This window comes from Phocoena phocoena, chromosome 10, assembly GCF_963924675.1.
Source record: "Phocoena phocoena chromosome 10, mPhoPho1.1, whole genome shotgun sequence".
Lineage (NCBI taxonomy): Eukaryota > Metazoa > Chordata > Mammalia > Artiodactyla > Phocoenidae > Phocoena > Phocoena phocoena.
The window spans coordinates 100,324,740-100,345,436 of NC_089228.1; the positions used below are offsets into that span (position 1 = coordinate 100,324,740).

The 20,697-nt window shown below is 41.9% G+C and overlaps 1 protein-coding gene across 2 annotated transcripts; it reads left to right on the top strand.

The window, feature by feature from the left end:
- The first annotated feature begins 1,267 nt into the window (after nucleotides 1-1,267).
- On the top strand, nucleotides 1,268-20,341 carry SSR1 (signal sequence receptor subunit 1). 2 transcript variants are annotated; one of them, XM_065885065.1, is made up of 8 exons: nucleotides 1,268-1,451; nucleotides 4,222-4,334; nucleotides 7,506-7,593; nucleotides 8,894-9,156; nucleotides 11,076-11,152; nucleotides 11,943-12,021; nucleotides 14,267-14,360; nucleotides 20,060-20,341. In XM_065885065.1, the coding sequence occupies exons 1-8, from the start codon at nucleotides 1,373-1,375 to the stop codon at nucleotides 20,125-20,127; spliced, it is 861 nt and encodes a 286-aa protein (XP_065741137.1). In that variant the 5' UTR covers nucleotides 1,268-1,372; the 3' UTR covers nucleotides 20,128-20,341. The 2 variants fall into 2 exon arrangements, with proteins under 2 accessions (XP_065741137.1, XP_065741138.1); XM_065885066.1 differs by having other exon boundaries at nucleotides 1,373-1,451; nucleotides 9,098-9,156; nucleotides 20,060-20,145.
- The last annotated feature ends 356 nt before the right edge of the window (nucleotides 20,342-20,697 follow it).

Consider the following 20,697-nt stretch of genomic DNA (forward strand, 5'->3'; position numbering starts at 1 on the left):
ACTCAGCAAGGTTCAGCCACATCAAAGTGGTGTGCGCAGTCGTGATGTCTTTTCGCACAGAGTGGCAGCTTTGGTAGACATGCGCAAGCGTGGAGGCAGCAGCTAAGTGGGAGGAGCCTTCTCAGGGAGACCCTCCCCTTCTGCCAGGTGCCTTAGGAGCAGCAGCCCTGGCGGCACTGGTGGAGCGGAGCTGAGTTGGTTCAGCCCAGCACTGTCAGGTTTAGCAGACAGAATTAGATGGTGCCTGCGGCAGCCACAAGCTGCCTTTCCAGGGGCCCCGGGGCAAGGAGGCCTTGAGCAGAGCCAGTGCAGGAGTAGAGCAGCAGAGGTCCTAGGCCAGTGGAGCACGCAGTCTGGAATCAGACTGCCAGGTTCAAATCTTGCATCTGTCATAGACTAGCTTTTAAGCCTTGGGGAAGTTACAAAACTTTCTGTGTCTCAGTTTTCTTCCCAGTAAATAATACCCAGCTCATAAGGATTTTCAGAGATTAAATGACAGGAATTGGCAATAGTAAGCACACCATGTGTTAGCTTATTTGTTTCTTCATTCGTATGACATCTCACGCTGGTCTAGCGCAACAGTACCTGGAATTCACATTGTTTAATTGCATGACATACCAGATTACTGGCAGCAACCCGAAATGCACATTAGATGAGAAGGAAAGTGTCCAGCCATTGCCGTCCCCATTCTGTGTTTCCTAAATGCTTACTCTAGTCCAGGCCCTGTTCTAGGTGACTTAGAGCTCTGGAATGTCAGGTAAGAAGTTAAGAACTGTCACTATTTAACTGTGGGTGAGGGTGTCTGCAGAGGGGGGACAAGAGTTTCCACTGTATACTTTTTATGCTTTGGTTTTTTTTTCTTTAACTGTTATATATATTCCAAAACATATGCTTGCTTTCCAGTGCCACACACTGGCAGTTCATGCTCCTTATAAGGCCACAATTTAAAATTACACGAAGACTTTATTGCGCCGGTCACCCGGCGGATCGTCATTCAAATAAAGTAACCACTAACGACGCTAATTAATTGGAAGGGAGGGACGGAGGGCGGGGCGAGCGGCAAACGGCAGGTCACCAGCCCGCGACTGTAACTGAGGCGGACTCTCGCGGGAATCTCAGAGGCCCTAGCAACCGGCCACGTGACTCCCGGGGCCGGCCACGTGACTCCCGGGGCCGCCCAGCTTCCCCAGGCTCCGAGCCCAGCAGCCACGTTGGCGGCGTTTGTCTGCCAGGGGAGGGGGCGTGGCGAAGGCCGTGCGTGGTACGTGCCCCACTCCTCCCCGCCCGAAGCCCGGATGAAGAGTAACGCCATTACCGCCGGAGCCGCCGAGACTCGTTGCGGACGGCGACTGGACGCCGGACCGGCCGCGCCATGAAGCCCTTCTGCCGCCTGCTGCTGCTTCTCCTGCTGGTGTTACCCGCCACTCTCTTGCTCCGAGGCCACCCTGGAGGTGAGGCGAGGGGAGTGGGTGGCGGGGCTCGGGCGGGTGGGTGGGAGACGCCGCGACTGCAGGTTTGAAGCTGGAGGCGGCGGCGGCGGCGGCTGCGGCGGCGGCGGCTCCGGCTCCTGGGTCCGGCGTCCGCCTCGCCGGCCTCTCTCCGCGGCCCCCGACCCCCGGCTCGCAGAGCGGCCCCCAGCGCGCCAGAGCCTGCCTGGCCCCCGCCTCCTGCACGCGAACGCTGGACGCTGCCGGCGAGCTTGCTCGGGGGCGGCGGGCGGCTCGTGGCTCGGGCTCGCGCCTGCAGCCGCGGCCTCGGCCGGAGCGAGGAACGAGGGGCGGCGGACAGGCTGTGCCCGAGCGCGCTGCGGCCCTTGGCGCTCCAGCGGCCGCCGCTCCACCCCGTCCCCGCCCCCGCCCCTCGGCGCTGGGCTGACGTGTCTTTAGCGTCCGCGCCAGGAGTTCTCCATTCATTTGCTGAAAGCCTTGTTTTCTGCTAGCCTGAACTCTGAGCCGTGCTGCTGGTCCTCTCCCCGATTATCAGCACATCCCTCTGTGCTCCCAGGTGTGTTGATTTCCCCAGAACTCACCCGCCTGTCTAGCCTTGCTCCCAGGCGGGCTGAAGAATTCCTGGGCATGTCCGGTACTTGAGCCCTCCTTTTGCCCTCCTTTTTTTGTAATTATTTTTCCCGTTTTGTTTTGTGGAAGCATCGCATTGTCCTGAAAAAAATGTAGTCTCCTTCGAACTGTACGTGTTTGTTTGTTTGGTTTTTTTGCGGTACGCGGGCCTCTCACCGCTGTGGCCTCTCCCGTCGCGGAGCACAGGCTCCGGACGCGCAGGCTCAGCGGCTATGGCTCACGGGCCCAGCCGCTCCGCGGCATGTGGGATCTTCCCGGACCGGGGCACGAACCCGTGTCCGCTGCATCGGCAGGCGGACTCTCAACCACTGCGCCACCAGCGAAGCCCGAGCTGTACGTGTTTTATCTAGGTTTATTCCAACAGTTAACCTGGTGTGAGAATAGGTAGGACGTCAGAAATGTGGAAACTTGGCTTCTTACCCTGGTTCTATCGTGAACTTGCATTTTCTCCTCTGTGGAATTCAGTCTGACTAAATGATCGCTCGAGTTCCTTTTATTCTGTAACTTTAAGCAAGCTGTGTGGCAAAATGAACGATAGTGACAGGTATCCACGAGTTCTTTTGCAAAGAAAAGTGAACTGACTGGCTTCTGTTTAACGGATAGAAAACCAAGTGGGAGAATTAACCAAAACCGTTAATTCATTTGCAGGTTTAAATAGGAATGCTTTTCCTTTAGGAGTTGCTTGCTGGTCGATGTTTTCATTTTCTTTAAGAAAATTTGGTAATCGTACTTGTCTAGAATCTAAAGTATATTTTTTCAGGCTTTCTTTTCTTAAGAAACATCAGTATCTAACTGGGTATCTTTGAACACTTTTTGTGCAGAATGGCCTGTCTTTCAAAAGATGTTTTCTCTTAATTTTTCCAATGTAAAAGTGTAAGTTTTTTTTTACGCACAAAATTGTTACTGGTTAGCATTAAAACATTGTTTTATAAATGTAGGGTGAAAGCCATTGTATATATTGAGAAGTCTTGAAATTTAACTGAGTACAACTTTATTATGTCAGTTGTAGGTATTCTTACCGGTTTCACAAAATGATTTGTAAATTATAAATGCACTGTTTAGTCTGTTCAGCCAGCAGCTGAAGCTGATTTTCAGTTCATAAAGTGTGGTTCAGTGTTCTTTAATATTTGGCATAAGTCTTAACGGGCAGTAAGAACTCAAGGAAGTGGGAAAGACTTAAAATGCAGTCCCCTTAGTATATACTGTTTCTCCTGAGTATTACAGCGTGTGCACGTGCTTCCTTTCCCATATTTTTTTTCCCTCTACTTAATTGCCACATCATCATTCTTTCTGAGAAATGTTGGAAGAGTCACTAGAACTTTGAAATTTCTTTTGAGGGTCTTGCCTGAAATAGATTTAATGTGACATGTACTTTTGCCTATAAAATTATGATGTATAGTTTCTTGGCGTTATAGTTATGCTTACTTTCACTATGATGTTAAGTGTAGGGGAAATAAAAAGTATCTTAAAACATGTTTGAAGTTGTATGCAAAAATAAATGCATGCTTTCTCAGCTCTCAAACTTGAAATTACCAATATAGTTTTTACTAAACCAAATGTGTTTTATGAGAGCTAGTTTTCACTATGGATGTCATACAGATATTTGTTCCTTGGAATTACATGCTATCGAGTACTAAGAGTTTTGAGCTGTAGTCAACTCTAGTAACAGGATTTCTTGCCTAGATATTTAGATTGCTCTTTTCCTTTAGACCTGGATTTTTTTGGTTTGTTTTATGTGGTTAATGATAGAGTAAATTCTGGAGTTTCTTACTTTTAAAACAAACTTACTTTCTTTAATATGCTTAACAGAGTTGCTTGACTTTCTTTATTTGGGCTTTAAGGCATCTTTAGTTTTAGCAGTTCATTTTTCCAGTTGCTTTTTAAAATTAAACAGCATTTCTCACTAAAATTAATGTGCAATTGGTAAGATTAGCAGTAAGATAAAATCACATGAGTATTCTTAGACACGTTGTAATTTGGCATCACTCGAGTGAGCTGGGAGATTGAGTTATTCCGAGGGAAAGTTTTCGCTGCCTGTACACCTGAGATTTAGAAACATTGGTAAAGGTTTCCAGGGTAAAGGTTTCCAGGGTAGAGGTTTCCAGGGTAAAGGTTAACTGCTTGTTCTTTATTTTACTGTTAGGCTCATTGGCAGCGGCTCAAGATCTTACAGAAGATGAAGAAACGGTGGAAGATTCTGTAATTGAAGATGAAGATGATGAAGCAGAAGTGGAAGAAGATGAACCCACAGATTTGGTTAGTGCTGTATTTGATTTAATACATATATATAGTGTATCTCTCTATATATGTATTTAGCCCTTATATAGACAAATTTGGTATTAAAATTCTTGCTTTTAGAGGTTTATTACTGGGATCAAAGTGGATTGAATTTGGGAGAATGGGGCCAGTCATTGAGGATGATACGTAAGTATTTTCTGGCGCAAGGAGGGAGACGTGAAACAAAGAACAGTTCAAGGTGATATGAACGTGAGTCTGTGAGGGTAGCATTATAGTAGGACCACTGGACCATTTGTTGTTGGGTTTGGGATACAGACTACTTTGCTTTCTGGTCTTGGGCAACTTATCTTTCTGGGTCAGTTTCCTCTTCTTTTTTTCCTTCACTCAATAAGCAAGTATTTATTGAGTTCCTACTGTGTGCCAGGCACTGTTTTAGATTTCCCCGGTGAACAAGCCAGAGATTCTCTCTGCTCTCATGGAGTTTATGTTCTTGGGACAGTGTGTATGCATTTTGGTGGCAGGGGGTGAGGAGCGGACAATAAACAATATATAAAGTATGTTCTGTGAAGATTCCGCTTAGAAGGAGGGCTTGGAGAAGATCTCTTAGAAGCTAACGCTGAGACTTTTACTATAAAATTATAGTATGACAGTAAGAATATTGGGCTAGAATCAAGATCATTGTGGCATGCTTCTAGCTAATTTTATTTTCTCTCTTAGACTACTGTAATTTATCCTACATAGAATTGGTTTTTAACCACTTTTAAACTCCAAAATCAGTCCTCTGTGAAATCTTAGCAACGATATTGTCTTTGATATCAGAAGGTGAAGGCCATCAAGTGTGGACTCTGTCAGATTTTCTACATTCTACTTCTGAATATATTATTCACTCATTTTTTTCTACATCTCTCCTTTAACAGTGAGTTGTCTTTACTCTCTTCTAAGGCCGGCCCTACCACCACCACCTTCTCCCCATCTGGTCTTGTGAGATCTTGTTTATTATCCTCTTTCTTTCTGTAACTTCAAGCATTGATCCTTCTCGGTGACTTAATTCTGTTAAGCTGCAGATGTGCTTACATCCTCCACTTTGTGTTCCTCCACCTGAAGTTGCTACACGTTTTCTTTTCTTTTTACCAGCACAGTTCTTGTAAGAGGAAATTGTACCACTTTCTCTTCTGCTCATTTCACATTTGTTCTCTAACAGTGCTTGGTCTGGTCCCATGTATCTAGTAAAACTGTTCTCGCTAACTCACCAGTGACCTAACTGCCAAATTCCTGGCCTGGAATTTCCATTCCTCCCCTGTTGGACCTCTTTAGCCTTTCCAGAGTACCCCTTCCTTGAGTCCCCTTGTTGACCTCTGTGGCACCCACATCGGTTCTCTCTGTTCAGCGGCTGCTGCCTGGTCTCTACTGCCTTCTCTCCCCCTGCTCACTCCCTTAATGTTGATGACACCTGTGGTTTTAACAACCACCACCTTACGTCGATGACTTCCAGATCTCGTTTCTAGCCGCCTACCTTACCGAGCTCCATTCCTCTGTTTCCAGCTCTTTATGGGATAGCACATCTGGATGTTCCATAAGTACCTCAAATTTTATCTGTCCAAAATGGAATTCAGCATTTACCATCCATCTTACTTCCATAAATTAATTCTGTTTTGATAAGGCTCCGGTGCTTCAAGCTTTTACCTTGTTGCTTTCATTTCTTTTTATTACACAACCTGTTAATCAAATCTTAGGGATGTTTTCTCTTGTTTCTCAAGTAGATCCTTTTCTCCTTATTTGACAGCTTATGGTTCCTACCTTCCTGTTTCTGGTCTCTTTTCCTGTTTGTGGGTCTCTTTTCCCAAAAGTAGAAATTCACTAAGTCTTTGTAAATGAAGGTATCATTAAAGATACTTAAAATATAACTTATAATACAATTGAACGAATTGTACAACAGTCACTGAAGAAATGTTTTGAGTGCCTTAAGCATATGAGGTGGGTGTGGAGAATTTTTAAAATGTAAGACAGGCTTTGCTCTTGAGAGGTCTGTATTGGGAGAGAGAGTATTTACATAAATGAAAAGTTAAATGCCAGTAAACAGTGGTGCCCTTAAGCATCTCGATTTATTAAGGGCCTGGACATTTCAAATACAAGAGTATCTGTAATTCTCATTGATGCCTGGAGAAATGCTGCACTGGGGTTTAAAATTTTTAGTTAAAGTTCGTTGACATTTTTAAACAATTTTTTTTTTTTTTTTTGCGGTATGTGGGCATCTCACTGCTGTGGCCTCTCCCGTTGCGGAGCACAGGCTCCGGACGCGCAGGCTCAGCGGCCATGGCTCACGGGCCCAGCTGCTCCGCGGCATGTGGGATCTTCCCGGACCAGGGCACGAACCCGTGTCCCCTGCATCGGCAGGCGGACTCTCAACCACTGCGCCACCAGGGAAGCCCATGGGGCAATTCTTAATTGGAATGGAAAGACCAATAACCAGGCCCTAGCACGGCTCGGCAGAATGTGGATGCGGGACAGAGCCAGCTCTGCCCCGCCCCGTGTTGTCCCTGGCTGCTTTCGTGCTGCCCCCGCAGTTGCATAGTTGCAGCAGGGACCTGTGGTCCCGAAAGCGGAAGACACTTGCTACCTGCGTCCTCAGGCCAGCGCCTCCTTTGGAGTCTCCTTCCCTTTGCCCTTTGTCGGGGAGGGGTGGCATGAAAAGTGTGTATGAGACTTCTTCTTTTCCCGGAAGGTAGTATTCCTGGCATTTAAACTAAGGGGAAAAGTAAGTACTACCCATTTTAACTAGAAACTAAATGTCCCTTTGAAAAATACTGTTTTTAAACTTTTTTCAAACTTTACAGAAAATTTACCAACCCACAGTCTAGAACCTCGCAGTTCAAAGTGTTATCTAAGTACCAGCTTCATGGGCATTTCCTGGCACGGGCATTTCAGATACATACAGAATCTCAGGCTTCACCCTATGCCTGAGTCACAGCTGCAGAATCCCCAGGGGATTAGCATGCACATTACTCTTTGAGATGCACTGCTCTTCAAGTTTTATTTTCACTGATGAGTTACAATGAAATTCGTTCCACTACTAATCCCAACACAGCCTTGGAGAAGCAATGTATATATTGTCCCAAATCTAGTGAAGTCATTATTCTTAAATGATGTTGTTTTTCTTCCATAGTAATCTGCTTTTAACATTTTTCTTAGGCTGAAGATAAAGAGGAAGAAGATGTATCTGGTGAACCTGAAGCTTCACCAAGTGCAGATACAACCATCCTGTTTGTGAAAGGAGAAGGTGAGAGGGGAATGTTGGTTGTAATTCAAATACAGGAATTTTATAAATGGCTAGCTCAGTTTTGGGGGAAGCATTAATAATGATTAAGGTCTTTATTTTACAAGTATAGCGTAGACACATTTTGGGGAAAAACCCACTTACATGTATGAATACCCATATCTGTAAGGTAGCATTTCTGGCATTTAAACTACGGGGAAAAAATAAATACTATCTATTTTAACTAGAAATCAAATGTCCTTTTGAAAGATACTGTTTTTAAACTTTTTTCAAACTGCCACAGTAAAAGAACATTCATATTTTGAGTGTAAACATTAGTGACATATTATATCTTTACAGTTAGGCCTTGATTAGAGCCTGTGCTGCATTAGAAGAAGATTACCTGATGGCTTATATGGATTGAGAACTATGGGGCAGGCACTGTTTTCAATATTCTGCATGTATTATTCACTCCTCGTAGGAGCCCTAAGAGGAGAGTTATTGTTGTTGAACTGAGGTTTAGAGAGGTTACGACGTGAACAGGGTTACTCAGTTAGTAAACAGATTCTGAAGACAGGATTCAGACCCAGATGTGTCCGACCCCAGAACCTGTACTTACTGGATGAAGCAGCTCTGTAGACCACAGGATAATTATCGAAGACTTATTATTTGAGGTTATTCATTCTCTAGGTCTTCTCAAGCTTTCTGTTTTATTCCCACATACATTCTGGCTCTGTGCCTACAGAAAGTATGATTTGGGAGGTTTTTGTTGTTGGTGGTTTTTCCCGTTTATTTTTGTAGCTGCCTCCTTGGGTCACGTTTGTTTGCATTTTGACTAACTGCAAATAAGGATTGCCTGATTGATGTTTTTCTTTGTTATGTTTTAATAGGTATTACAGTTTTCAGGTGAACCTCTGAGACTTTACCTTTCTGTCATTTTCCTCTCCGTTATCTGCACAGGTTGCAGATACTGAGTTGGAGGTGAAGGTGACTTCACCAAGACACGTAGCCCCACTGCAAGATAATCTCACTCCTGAAAGTATACAGCGCCTTCTTAGACATACAACTTGGAAGTGATCTGGTCTGAAATTGAGGTGCTCAGTTCAACTCTTAAGTTGGAATGCTGCCATGGGGACAAGGGTTTCAGCTTCCACACGAACTCCCAAGTTGCTCGTTAGTGGGTGGCTGGAGTGCTCTACTGAAAAGGGTTCTGAAACCAAATCCATACATAGCAGGAAAGGATGCCAGAATCCGTTTGTAATGTCTGCTTATTTTGTACCCTGTGAATGTTTTCTAATCTTCCTGTCTCTCTTTTGTTTCTTAGATTTTCCAGCAAATAACATTGTGAAGTTCCTGGTAGGCTTTACAAACAAGGGTACAGAAGATTTTGTCGTTGAATCTCTAGATGCCTCATTCCGTTACCCTCAGGACTACCAGTTTTACATCCAGAATTTCACGGCTCTTCCTCTGAACACTGTGGTGCCGCCCCAGAGACAGGCGACTTTTGAGTACTCCTTCATTCCCGCAGAGCCCATGGGTGGCCGGCCCTTTGGTCTAGTCATCAATCTGAACTACAAAGATTTGAACGTGAGGCTCTCTAAACCTTCTTCTTCTTTTTTTTTTTAAGTTAAGAAGGGATGAGGACAGTTGACATTGTTTAATGAATATTCTTATGTTCATTCATTCAGGTGCCTATTTTGTGGTTGAAAATAGGCAGCAGGGAGGCAGAGATAAATTGTACACCTCTGTCTTCAAGTCTATAATCCAGTGGGGCAGATGGTTGTAGACAGACAGCATCACAGCGTAAGTGATACATACTAGAGACAAGTAAGCGCAGGGGTAGGAAAGTGAAAGTGACTCCAGCTGGATCTTAAAAGGAAAAGGAACGGTAAGCCGCACAGTGGAATCTGCTCCTTCTTCAGATGTTAATATATATTAAGTAATTTTTGTACCTCCTTTTGTTGCTTGCATTTTGCCCGTTTTACTGCTTCTGTTGGTAAGTTTTAAGGACTTTCTGTGACTATTTTTATGTCATTTTATACACTCATAGAGAAAATGTAACCAAATTATTTTTAGGATGTTAGTAAGGTTTATGGTTTATGAGAACCAAATAGCCTAATATAAGCTCTGCTGTCTTTCTTAGGATATTTTACTATCTTTCTATAGGATACATTATCCAGTGAATGAATGAGAGAAGCCCACTAGAATTTTACTGCTGGGAGTTGACCTCTAGATGCCAACTATCGCGTCCTCCTTCAGATAGAAAGCACATGTAAACCATTCCCTGTTGAAAAAGTTTTCTGAGAAGGAAATTTCATCCTCTCTTGGAAGCTTATTCAACCTTTTCATCACCCCAGTATCAACATATTTACATCTGAGTTAAATTTCTCATGCTGCAGTTAAGTTTTCCTTTTGTGTCTTTTTTAAAAACTACTTAGTGGAAAGTAGGAAAGAGTTTTCATCTTTTTTTTTTTTTTTTGAGGGGGGGTGGTGCATACTGCACTGCTTGTGGGATCTCAGTTCCCCGACCAGGGGTTGAACCCAGGCCCTTGCAGTGAGGGCGCCGAGTCCTATAACCACTGGACCACCAGGGAAGTCCCCATCCTTATTTTCAGAACAATGTATTAAGCCTCCTCAACTTTATAGTTTAGTAGCTTGAAGGATTGTATATTTCATCAAGTTTTCAAGGAGAATTAAACTTAATCCAACAAGCATATATGTAGCTTCAGTTCCATTTTGAATGTTTGTTTCATCTTGGAATTGTCACTAGAGGAATGCTAATTGAAAGATCTTGGAATAAGACTTAAATCGTCACAGTTCAGCAATAAGCGGTGACAGTTTTGAAAAAGTACTACCTCGATGCTTCACACAAAACACAATACAGCTGTGTGTTGTCCCAGTGATTGTCATGTATTTGAAAACAAGTTGTGCTGAGCTGACAGAATCATTTGGAGACCACCACAGAGAAAGATTTCGATACTGAAAGTCATCAACCCGTTTAATATAAACTGATTTCCAATCCATTGCCAATTTAGAACACGAATTTGACTTTTGTTCAAGTCTAGTTCCTAAAATGATGTTCTCTGGAGCTCCTGTGTGCGTGTTCATGGTCTTCCTTTCCCGTTTGGAGGATTACCTACAACAGAAGCCAGGGCTTCTAGCCGAAGAGTATTCTGTGGGCTCTGTTTCTTTCTGCAAGTTATCCTGTTTTTACTTTACTTCCTTGGTTTCTCACACCTCTCATCCCCGTCAAAGAAAGTGGGGACAACTTTAGCAAAGTTGGAGGCCTTTTTTATTGTTGAGGAGAAAGTAACATCATAACGTTGAGTCCCTGACGTTGAATTGGTGCACTTACGTATGACCCTGTTGAGTCTTACTGATGTTCTAAGTGATGAGAAAGTGGTACGGTATCGGTAGGGTATCTGTAGGGTAACAGTTTTAAGAAATCTTGTAAGCTTTCATTCTTTCAACACATTTCCGATTTTTGTGATTTATTTTTTTAACAGGGCAATGTTTTCCAAGATGCTGTCTTCAATCAAACAGTTACAGTTATTGAGAGAGAAGATGGGCTAGATGGAGAGACGTAAGTGAAAGTCACAGTGTGTAGGTCTTGGTCTCAGAAGGTAGGGCTGGGAGGCTTGCTTCCGTCACTGTAGCTTTTTTTTTTTTTTTTTCGTCACTGTAGCTTTTAATGATGGAAGATTAGGTGTAGATTGGGTGGAATCCTGACTACTTAAATTCATACTTTAGATGATTCTTTCAACTATTAATACCAAGTTAGGAAAGATAGTTAAAACTGACAAAAAATTGTTTTAGAAAGTTTGCGTTTTGTTCTTCCCGTCTTTAAATTGTTTTCCACCCCGTCCTCTTAAGTTGGTCATCAGCCTCATCTAAGTTGCATGGCTCCAAAATTACTATTGAAAACATAAACCATAAGATTTTATCTTGAAAAATGTGTCCTTTGCGAATGATGAATCATTTTTCACTATATACTTACATAATTCACTAAAAGTAACTTTCAAGTAAAATCGTGCAAAGTCTAATATTTGAGGAAGACAGCACCTAATGCAGCTGTTTAACTGAGCTTTGACTATAACAAATTATGAAGTAATTCATTGTAGGTCATATGCCTTTTTTGGGGGGTGGGGACTGACTGTTGTTAAAGGTAAATTTATAAAACTGTTACCTGGATCTACGTTGAATTTTAAATATTTTGTTCCTTTTCCCCACAAATTATTTGGAAAATCTATATTTTGTTAGAATTATTGTAATTAACTCATACCTCTTAGGAGTTTAAGCACAATTATGGTTTTAATTAGCTGTGGTATTTCTTATGAACTAAAGCCAGGTTATATTTTCTCCTTTTGTATCAGAATCTTTATGTATATGTTCCTTGCTGGTCTTGGGCTTTTGGTGGTGGTTGGCCTTCATCAACTCCTAGAATCTAGAAAGGTAAATATCAATAAACAGCTCTTATAGCCTTACTTCAAAAATGGTTACAGTACTGAGTACAGTCTAGTTATTTGTGGCTTTTTGCTCTCACCGTGGGTTTGTAGATTACAGGTTTGTTGTACCTTTTTTTTTTTTTTTTGCGGTACGCTGGCCTCTCATTGCTGTGGCCTCTCCCGTTGCGGAGCGCAGGCCCAGCGGCCACGGCTCACGGGCCCAGCCGCTCCGTGGCATGTGGGATCTTCCCCCTGGACCTGGGCACGAACCCGCGTCCCCTGCATCGGCAGGCGGACTCTCAACCATTGCGCCACCAGGGAAGCCCTGTTGCACCTTTTTAAAATAAAGCCTGAATGAAGTGAGAGTAGCACGGACATATATACGCTACCGAGCGCAGGCTGGTTGGCTGGTGGGGGGCATCAGCATAGCCCAGGGAGATGGGCTCCGTGCTTTGCGGTGACCTGGAGGGTGGGTCCCGGGGGGTCGGGGCTGTGTGGGCACGTGGCTGATCCGCTTTGTTGTGCAGTGGAAACTGGCACGCTATTGTGAAGCGGTTGCACTCCAGCGAAGACCTATTTAAGAAGAAGAACAATAAAAATAAAAGCCTGTTCCCTGGTGGCGCAGTGGTTGAGAGTCCGCCTGCCGATGCAGGGGACGCGGGTGCGTGCTCTGGTTCGGGAAGATCCCACATGCCGCGGAGCGGCTGGGCCGGTGAGCCATGGCCGCTGAGCCTGCGCGTCCAGAGCCTGTGCTCCGCAACGGGAGAGGCCACAACAGTGAGAGGCCCGCGTACCGCAAAAAATAAATAAATAAATAAAAGCCTGAAGAGGAGACCTTGGGTGTCTGATTCGGATTTGTTTAGACTCTGCTGCCGTGCAGTTGGTGTCCTTTGTCTGCATTCTCCAGGATGACACTTGCCTTCTCACTGTTACGTAACTCTATAGTCTAGACTTTTTATTTCTAAAACTCAGACATTAAATTTCATTCTTCTGTTTATCATACTCTTTCATGGATATGTATTTTATCTATAAGTAATGCAGCTTTTATGTATTTGCTTTAATACTCTTGACTATAGGGCTGACTTCTGATTAGCAATTAAATGAGTCTTCATTTGAAAAAGAATGAATGAATTTGGCTGTATTTAAGCCAGAATTCTGTTTCCTGTTAGAGTTGTAGAGTGGCAGCATTGAAGCACCTGGTGTAATCATGGTTTCCTGTCTCTGAACTTGGTAGCTAATCCTGCCACTGTATCCTCATGTCCCTCTTCTCCCCTACCCTGCCAAAAAAAAAAACCAACCCCCAAACAAAATAACCTGTACTATTCCTCTCAGTATATAAAGTGATTTGTGTCAAATACACTGATGTGAACTAGACCCTAAACAATTGCTGGACATTTTGGTTAATCTTTATTTATTAAGCAGTAAGTCAGGCAATCAAATCTATGTAAAATTAGCAGTAAATGTTATTAATAAATCCTTTTTAAAAGAAAAATACTTAGTGCTTGAATGTTAATTTTCATGACTTTCTTTACCTTGTTTTCATAATAGTCAGCATTTTTGCTATATGTATTAGGTATAAGCCAGTTTTTCAGTTATCTCTGTGTATTCAGAGTCCAATTTTTGGACTTTAAAATTAATATTCTGTTTCTTATGTAAATAATTAGGTGGGTTTTTTTGTTTTGTTTTGTTTTTTTAAAGAATAGGACCAGTGGAATTGAATCACCTTACTTTCTAGCAGTTTGGCTGCAAATACTCAAGGAACAAAGTTGGAGGTTGTTAGCTTAAATGGGATTGTATGTTTCTCTTTTGTTTTATTTATGCCAGCTGTTGAAGTGTATTTAGCTAATAATGCAGGGATCTGCCTGCATGCAACATTTCAGTAATTATCCCAACTTTTGTTTAATGTGGAAATAAGTTTATTCTTTAAGATTTGATTCCCCAAATGAAAATCATTGTAAAAGTAGAAGTTCTTGGTCTACCAATTGTATAATAACATATGAAGCTTTATAGCAGAGGAAAAGGCCGTTAGAGACTGAAAATAAGTAATTGTGCAGATTTATTCCTTATTCTTTATAATTGGTGTAGACATGATTTTCCCATCTCGTTAAAAAAATATTTGAGGAATATGTTTTAGGACTAAAAGAGAACATGTTTATTAATATATTTAAGTGGGTAGCTTGATGGGCGGTTTTAATATTATAGTAAATAATATAATGGAACTCCTTTACAATAATGTTTTTATGTTCTCTTAGCGCAAGAGACCCATACAGAAGGTAGAGACGGGTACCTCGAGTCAGAGTGATGTTGACATGAGCTGGATTCCTCAGGAAACTTTGAATCAGATCAGTAAGTACGCTTACAGGCTCGCCTGGGAAACTTTTCTCTTAAATGGAAATTAAGTATCTTAGATTTGGCAAAAAATGCTTGGTCAACACTCATCTTTTCATGGCTTGTACGAATCTAATATGATGAGCAATGAATGCATCACATTTTTATTCTGTGCACTGTATTTATGCTTTAATTTAGAAATGCTTCCACATCTGCAGTTTGTATACAAATGTGTGAATTCTCTATATTCCTAACCTTTTTCCTGTCTCTCTTCTTTCCTGTTGCTTCAGTGCAGAGTAGGAGAGGTGAGGCAATTCATCTTTTTAATGGTGTTTGTTGTGGTGTTGGGAGCTGTTGTTTGTGAATACTTTACAGTAAGTTTATTGAATAAGGGAACAGTTTTCTATCACCATATTTATTAGAAAAACTGCCACCTACCCACTATTTTTGAAAGAATAACCTACAGTACTGCCTGATAGTTTACCTAACGTATATTTCAGTTTTTATTATATATGCAGTTGGTTAAATATTAATCTTTATAGAAGAATATAGATTTTTTTCTCCAGTTGTAGTTGGACTTTTTAAAAACATTTACCATAAAAGCAGTATGGCTTCATTGCTTTTTTTTAAACAACTTTAAAAAATTTATTTATTTATTTTTGGCTGCGTTGGGTCTTCGTTGCTGCACGTGGGCTTTCTCTAGTTGCGGGGAGCGTGGGCTACTCTTCGTTGCGGTGCTTGGGCTTCTCGTTGCAGTGGCATCTCTTGTTGTGGAGCACGGGCTCTAGGCGCACGGGCTTCAGTAGTTGTGGCACACGGGCTCAGTAGTTGTGCCCCAGGGGCTTACTTGCTCCACGGCATGTGGGATCTTCCTGGACCAGGGCTCAAACCCGTGTCCCCTGCATTGGCAGGTGCATTCTTAACCACTGTGCCACCAGGAGGTCCTGTCTTTTTTTGGGGCGGTGGGGGGAAGAAAAAAAGTTCAGAGATAACCTCCTGGCTCCACGAGTCCCATTTTCCATAAATAATTGGTACTTACATGTTAGTCTAAATGTTTTCTATACGTGTACCAGCTCATATGTCTATTGTGTCTGTGTGTTTGTTTACACAGATGGCATCATGTGACACAGTTCTACAACCCGGGTTCTTGTGCCTTGGATGTCTTTTTTTGATAATTATATATTTATCTTATTCTTTTTAATAACTACATAGTATTCTTTCACAATTCTTTTATATAAATGTGTCAGGATTAAGCCTATTCTATATTGAAGGATGTTTGTTATTTCGTTTTTTGCTCTTAGGATTAATACTCTAATGAATATTACTAATATATAAAATGACAGGCTGATTTAAAAATTAAGGTGTAATTGACATATAACATTAGTTTTACACGTACAACATAATGATTTGATATTTGTATAAAATGTGAAATGATTACCATATCGTCTAGCCAACAGCATCCCACACAGTTACGAATTTTATTTTTCTTGCGATGAGAACTCTTAAGATCTGTTCTCTTAGCAACTTGCAGATATACAGTACAGTGTTGTTAACTATAATCACCATGTTGTATATTAAATACTTGTGACTTATAACTAGAAGTTATCAGTTTTGACCCCCTACTCCTATTTTGCCCACTCTCCTGCCCGGGATAATCTTTTTTTAATTAATTAATTTATTTTTGGCGGCGTTGGGTCTTCGTTGCTGTGTGTGGGCTTTCTCTAGTTGCGGCGAGCGGGGGCTACTCTTCATTGCGGTGTGCGGGCTTCTCGTTGCGGTGGCTTCTCTTGTTGGGGAGCACAGGCTCTAGGCACATGGGCTTCAGTAGTTGTGGCTCGCAGGCTCTAGAGCACAGGCTCAGTAGTTGTGGCGCATGGGCTTAGCTGCTCCGTGGCATGTGGGATCTTCCTGGAACAGGGCTGGAAACCGTTGTCCCCTGCACTGGCAGGCGGATTCTTAACCACTGCGCCACCAGGGAAGTCCCTAGGATAATTTTTTAAAAGTAGAATTGCTAGGTCTAAGATTATGCACATTTTAATTTTTAGGGAAAGTGTTCCATTTCCTTCCCGAAAGGTGGTGCCAACTTACATTCTCAGTAATGTATAATATTGCCTGTTTCTCCTCCCCTCTTACTAATCATTCTCACGTGTTAAGTATAATAAAATGTTTTAATCTGCCAGTATGTTACAAAATGGTATCTCATTTTCATTTACAGTTAAGAATGAGGTTTGGCTTCTTTATGCATATTTATTGGCTACTTATTATTTCTTTTCCTGTGAATTGGCTGTTCATGTTCTTTCCAGGTTTATAAATTGACTTGTCTTTCTATGTTGAAATGCAAGTGCAGTCTGGTAGGTGCTTTAGTAAGAGCATAGGAGGGGCCTTCTCCAGGTAAGAGGGTAGGGAGATCATTCACAGAAGGGGTTGACATTGGCCGATTCTTGAGTTCTGTGAGGGGGAGTCTTTTTTATGTGCTCTGCTACAGCCTTCTGACTTTCCTTCTAGCCAAATGGCAGCCAAATAACAAATTCGAGTTTTTTTTTAAAAAATTATGTGATAGTCTCATGGAGGCTGACTAACAAGTGGGAGCTAGTGGACCCAGGGATACCAGCTAGGTGATTTCAGCCAAGCATATGAGGAACCATTAGGGCCTAAGCTAAGGCAGAAGTGAATGGGAATAAAAGGGAAGAGAAAGATATTTCAGAAGTGGAGCTGGTTGGGCTTTCAGTGGCATTTTGGTAGTTGCAGGAAGGGAGGAGTCAGGGTGCTCTGAGTATGGGCAGCTGGATGGAAGATGGTCCCATTAACAACAGCAGGGACTCTAGGAGGAGGAGTGTCTGTGCACAAGGAGAGAGGGGTGTGCGCTGGATGTGCTGGGTGCGAGGAGCCCGTGCAACCCCAGTGAGCGTGTGGAAGCGTGTTCGGAGCACAGGTGGGCCAGGATGCGGAGACGCTGGTGCAGAGCCTAGGCGACAGGTGAGGGTCTCTGCAAGGACAGGCTTCCCACACCAACCGGCATTCCGTGTGGCGGGAAATGGAATTGGGCGGAAGTGATAGACCATGGCCTCTACAGTGCAGCAGGATTGCTTGTGTAGACTGGGAGACTGGTTTCATAGTATCTTTCTCCCTGACCTGTTATTCATGAACTTAAAAGCTGAGAATTATTACACTTACAGAGCAAAATTCCAATCATGTATAACCGTACTTTCATTCAGTAAGTATTACCTGCAGTGTCATAACACTATGCTAGCTTCTGAGTGGTATGTTAAAAAGAAGCTAAGAATACACGTATTACTGTTTTTCAGAGTTTACATTTCTGCTTGAGGAAAGTAAAGCACATATGAGAAATAGTATGTGATTATGTGCTGGAATGAATAATGTGGACAACTTAAAAGTTAGGAAAGGGGGATCATGTTTAGAGTCAAAGGAAGTCTTGTTGAAGGAGAGAATATCACGTGTTCAGGTGGTGAGTCTCGTCCGGAGTGTGAAGGAAGAGGGGTGGTCTGAAACAATTGGAGCCCATTACTAAGAAGTTTTTTCTTGCATGTTTTGCATTTCAGAGTAGGGTGCTTCAGCTTCCCTGAGGTCTTTTGACTGTAAGTGACAGGTTAGCTGATTTTAATAGAAAAATTATAGGATCTTCGCTAAATGTTGTTTCATACGTGTACATAGGGAAACCTTCATCAGAAGCTATAACTGTGAAGTCTTCTGTGTAATGTGACTTTAACTCAGGGATCTGTTAGAAAACTGTGACATGTATCTCATTAAGTAAAAAGAAATCCATCTGAAAGTTATTTATATAATATTTCCCCACAGGTGAGGTAGGAAATTAGATTATGCAGTCCGAGAAAGTGGAAAGGGACCAGTTTAACTTTCTGCTAACATCTTGCCTTTCTCTTTTCTAATATGAAAAAAGTTGCAGTGAGTTACCATTTTACTACAATTTAGTCTTTTTTTAAATGGGCAGGGAGGCATTTTCGGATCCGCCCCATTTATTCAATATGAGACATCATGTTTAAGGTTTTCTGGTTTTTTTTTTAAGTTTTTTAGGGGTTTGGTTTCCTTTGATGACTGAGAGCACCATTATACACATTTCGTTGTTCTTTGCTGAAATGAAATGCCACTTTCTAGGCTGTTGAGGCATTTGGAGCCATTTTCCCCAAAGCTGGATGACTCCAGGCTGCTCTCTTGTCTGTCTCGTTTGTCTGCTGCTTTACTCTGATGAGCTAGACATGTGGGAGGGGAAGGTTTTAGACTCACTGTTAAGGTAAGTTGGATCGGCTGTCTTCCTGATGGAGTGAAATTCATGTGTGTTGGACGAACAGGCTTTGCAGGTTCTCCGAGGCTCTTTTTTGTGTATTCCTGTATTTAAAACCCTGCTGCAGGGGGTTGACATTGTTGGGAGTCAGTAATGACCATTTCACATCCATAGTAACAGCTGTGTCCACACAGGTGGCTGTTAGATTGTGAAGCATTTTTTGGAAAAAAAAAAAAGATTATTCAGCTGCTGCTTATATTTAAAAATTATTCAGGAGTAGAAGACGCAGTAATTCGTAGGCGAACCTTTCTGAAAATTTGATGAAAGTTGTAGGCTTTCTTTGTCAGAACAGTGCTTCTTCGCTCAGCTTTAGGCGCTGGAGCCCCCAAAACACATCATTACCAACCTACTTAATAAAGCGCTGAGGCCGGCTCTCACGTGATATTTCAGTCATTAATTCTTAAGCAGTTTTTTAAAAAGAATTTTTAGCTTCTAAATATTCTTGGTAAACATTTACTGTATATTTTTTTAAGCTGGAAAAATAATTGTAATGTGTAACTTATTCCGTAAGGAACTTACATTCCTAATAGGTTAGGTGCTCCTAGAAAATATGAAAAAGACAATGGTCAGAGAGAAGACAGTCTTTCACTTTTTAAAGAAACTTCTAGATGACTCCTTACTGGATAGAAGTGGAAGAAACTCACCACCAGTTTATTTTTTGCTTCATAGACCACACTAAGACTCTAACATAAGAGGAAAAAGTAAAAAGATACTGCTTACGTGTGTAGGATGCTTTTGATATTGATGTACTGTATAATTTCTTTTAACCTGTTCATTTCAGGTAAATTTATGAAATTACCAAAAGTTATGCAAACTACATGGCGCTGCCTTTATAAATATTAAGTCTTTAATTTAATTTGTAACCAATATAAAATTTTTATGCTATTTGTAAAGAGTTTACTTATGCATGTGTCATGTATAAACATGCTGAGCTGTAGAATTCAGGAAGATGTTGTATGGTAGCTTCAACATCACAGTGATCAGATTAGATCTTTTCCCCCCCAATTGCAAAAAGATTTAATTGACATATAATGAATGACACATGAGTTCCAGGTATACAACATAACAATAGATAACCTGTACACATTGGAAAGTGGTCACCACGGTAAGTCATCATCTGTCACCATACAGAGTTACCAAAAGTATTTTTGTGTGTGTGATGAGAACTTTTAAGATTTACTTAGCAGCTTACAAGTATGTAGAGTTTCATTTTGAGTTACCTCTTGAAGGATTATTTTAAAGGTTAGTTAAAAAACCTACGCTAGGTAAGAGGCATTTATTATTAGATGGTCTTCTTGCATGTGCGTCGTTTTCTTAACGGTAAAGTTGAAGGAAAATGCTTTTGAATTGAACACATACATGACAGCCAGGCAAGTCAGAACTTTCTCTTTTCTTCCAGATAAAGCTTCACCCAGAAGGCTGCCCCGGAAACGGGCACAGAAGAGACCGGTGGGATCTGATGAGTAAATGTTCTTTGTGCAACAATTCGGTCTTTACTTAACCCGCCCTAATGTTTTACGGCCTGATGGGAATTAGTGCAGAGAAGCCATATCACCATAGAAGGCAACCTCCTACTTATGTGTGGACTGAGCAATCAGAGTCTGTGGCGGTAACATTGCTGAAAATGCACTGCATTTATTTTTCTAAAGTAACAAATTTGGTTTTTTTAAAACCATTAAAATCTGTGTGAGCGTGTGTGTATGTATGTGAGCAGTTGGTCTCCCCAGAATCATTGTTGAGCTATCTGAAGCGTGCCTTTAGAACACTAAATACAGTGCTCTTGTCTCTTCCTCTTGGACATTTTCTGGCATTTTCCCCCAAAACTCAGCATTTGCCCGGTATGACTGTAGACGTCCTGCCTTGGACTGTTTTTAAAGAAAACAATGTTTCTTCTTTAGAATAGCGCAAATCCCGCTTGATGGCACAAATTTGCATGTTGTTGCTGTTCTACAACTAGTATTCTAAAGGCACGAGCCGGCCTAGCTGCTTCTTGGCAGTAGAACTGTTTTGGTATTTTGCTGCTGTTTGTTTACTATA

Coding starts and splice junctions, on each gene's coding strand:
- SSR1 (XM_065885065.1), top strand. CDS start 1,373: ATGAAGCCCTTCTGCCGCCTGCTGCTGCTTCTCCTGCTGGTGTTACCC. Junction 1,452..4,221: donor GCTCCGAGGCCACCCTGGAG/GTGAGGCGAGGG, acceptor TTTTACTGTTAG/GCTCATTGGCAGCGGCTCAA. Junction 14,361..20,059: donor GGAAACTTTGAATCAGATCA/GTAAGTACGCTT, acceptor CTTTTCTTCCAG/ATAAAGCTTCACCCAGAAGG.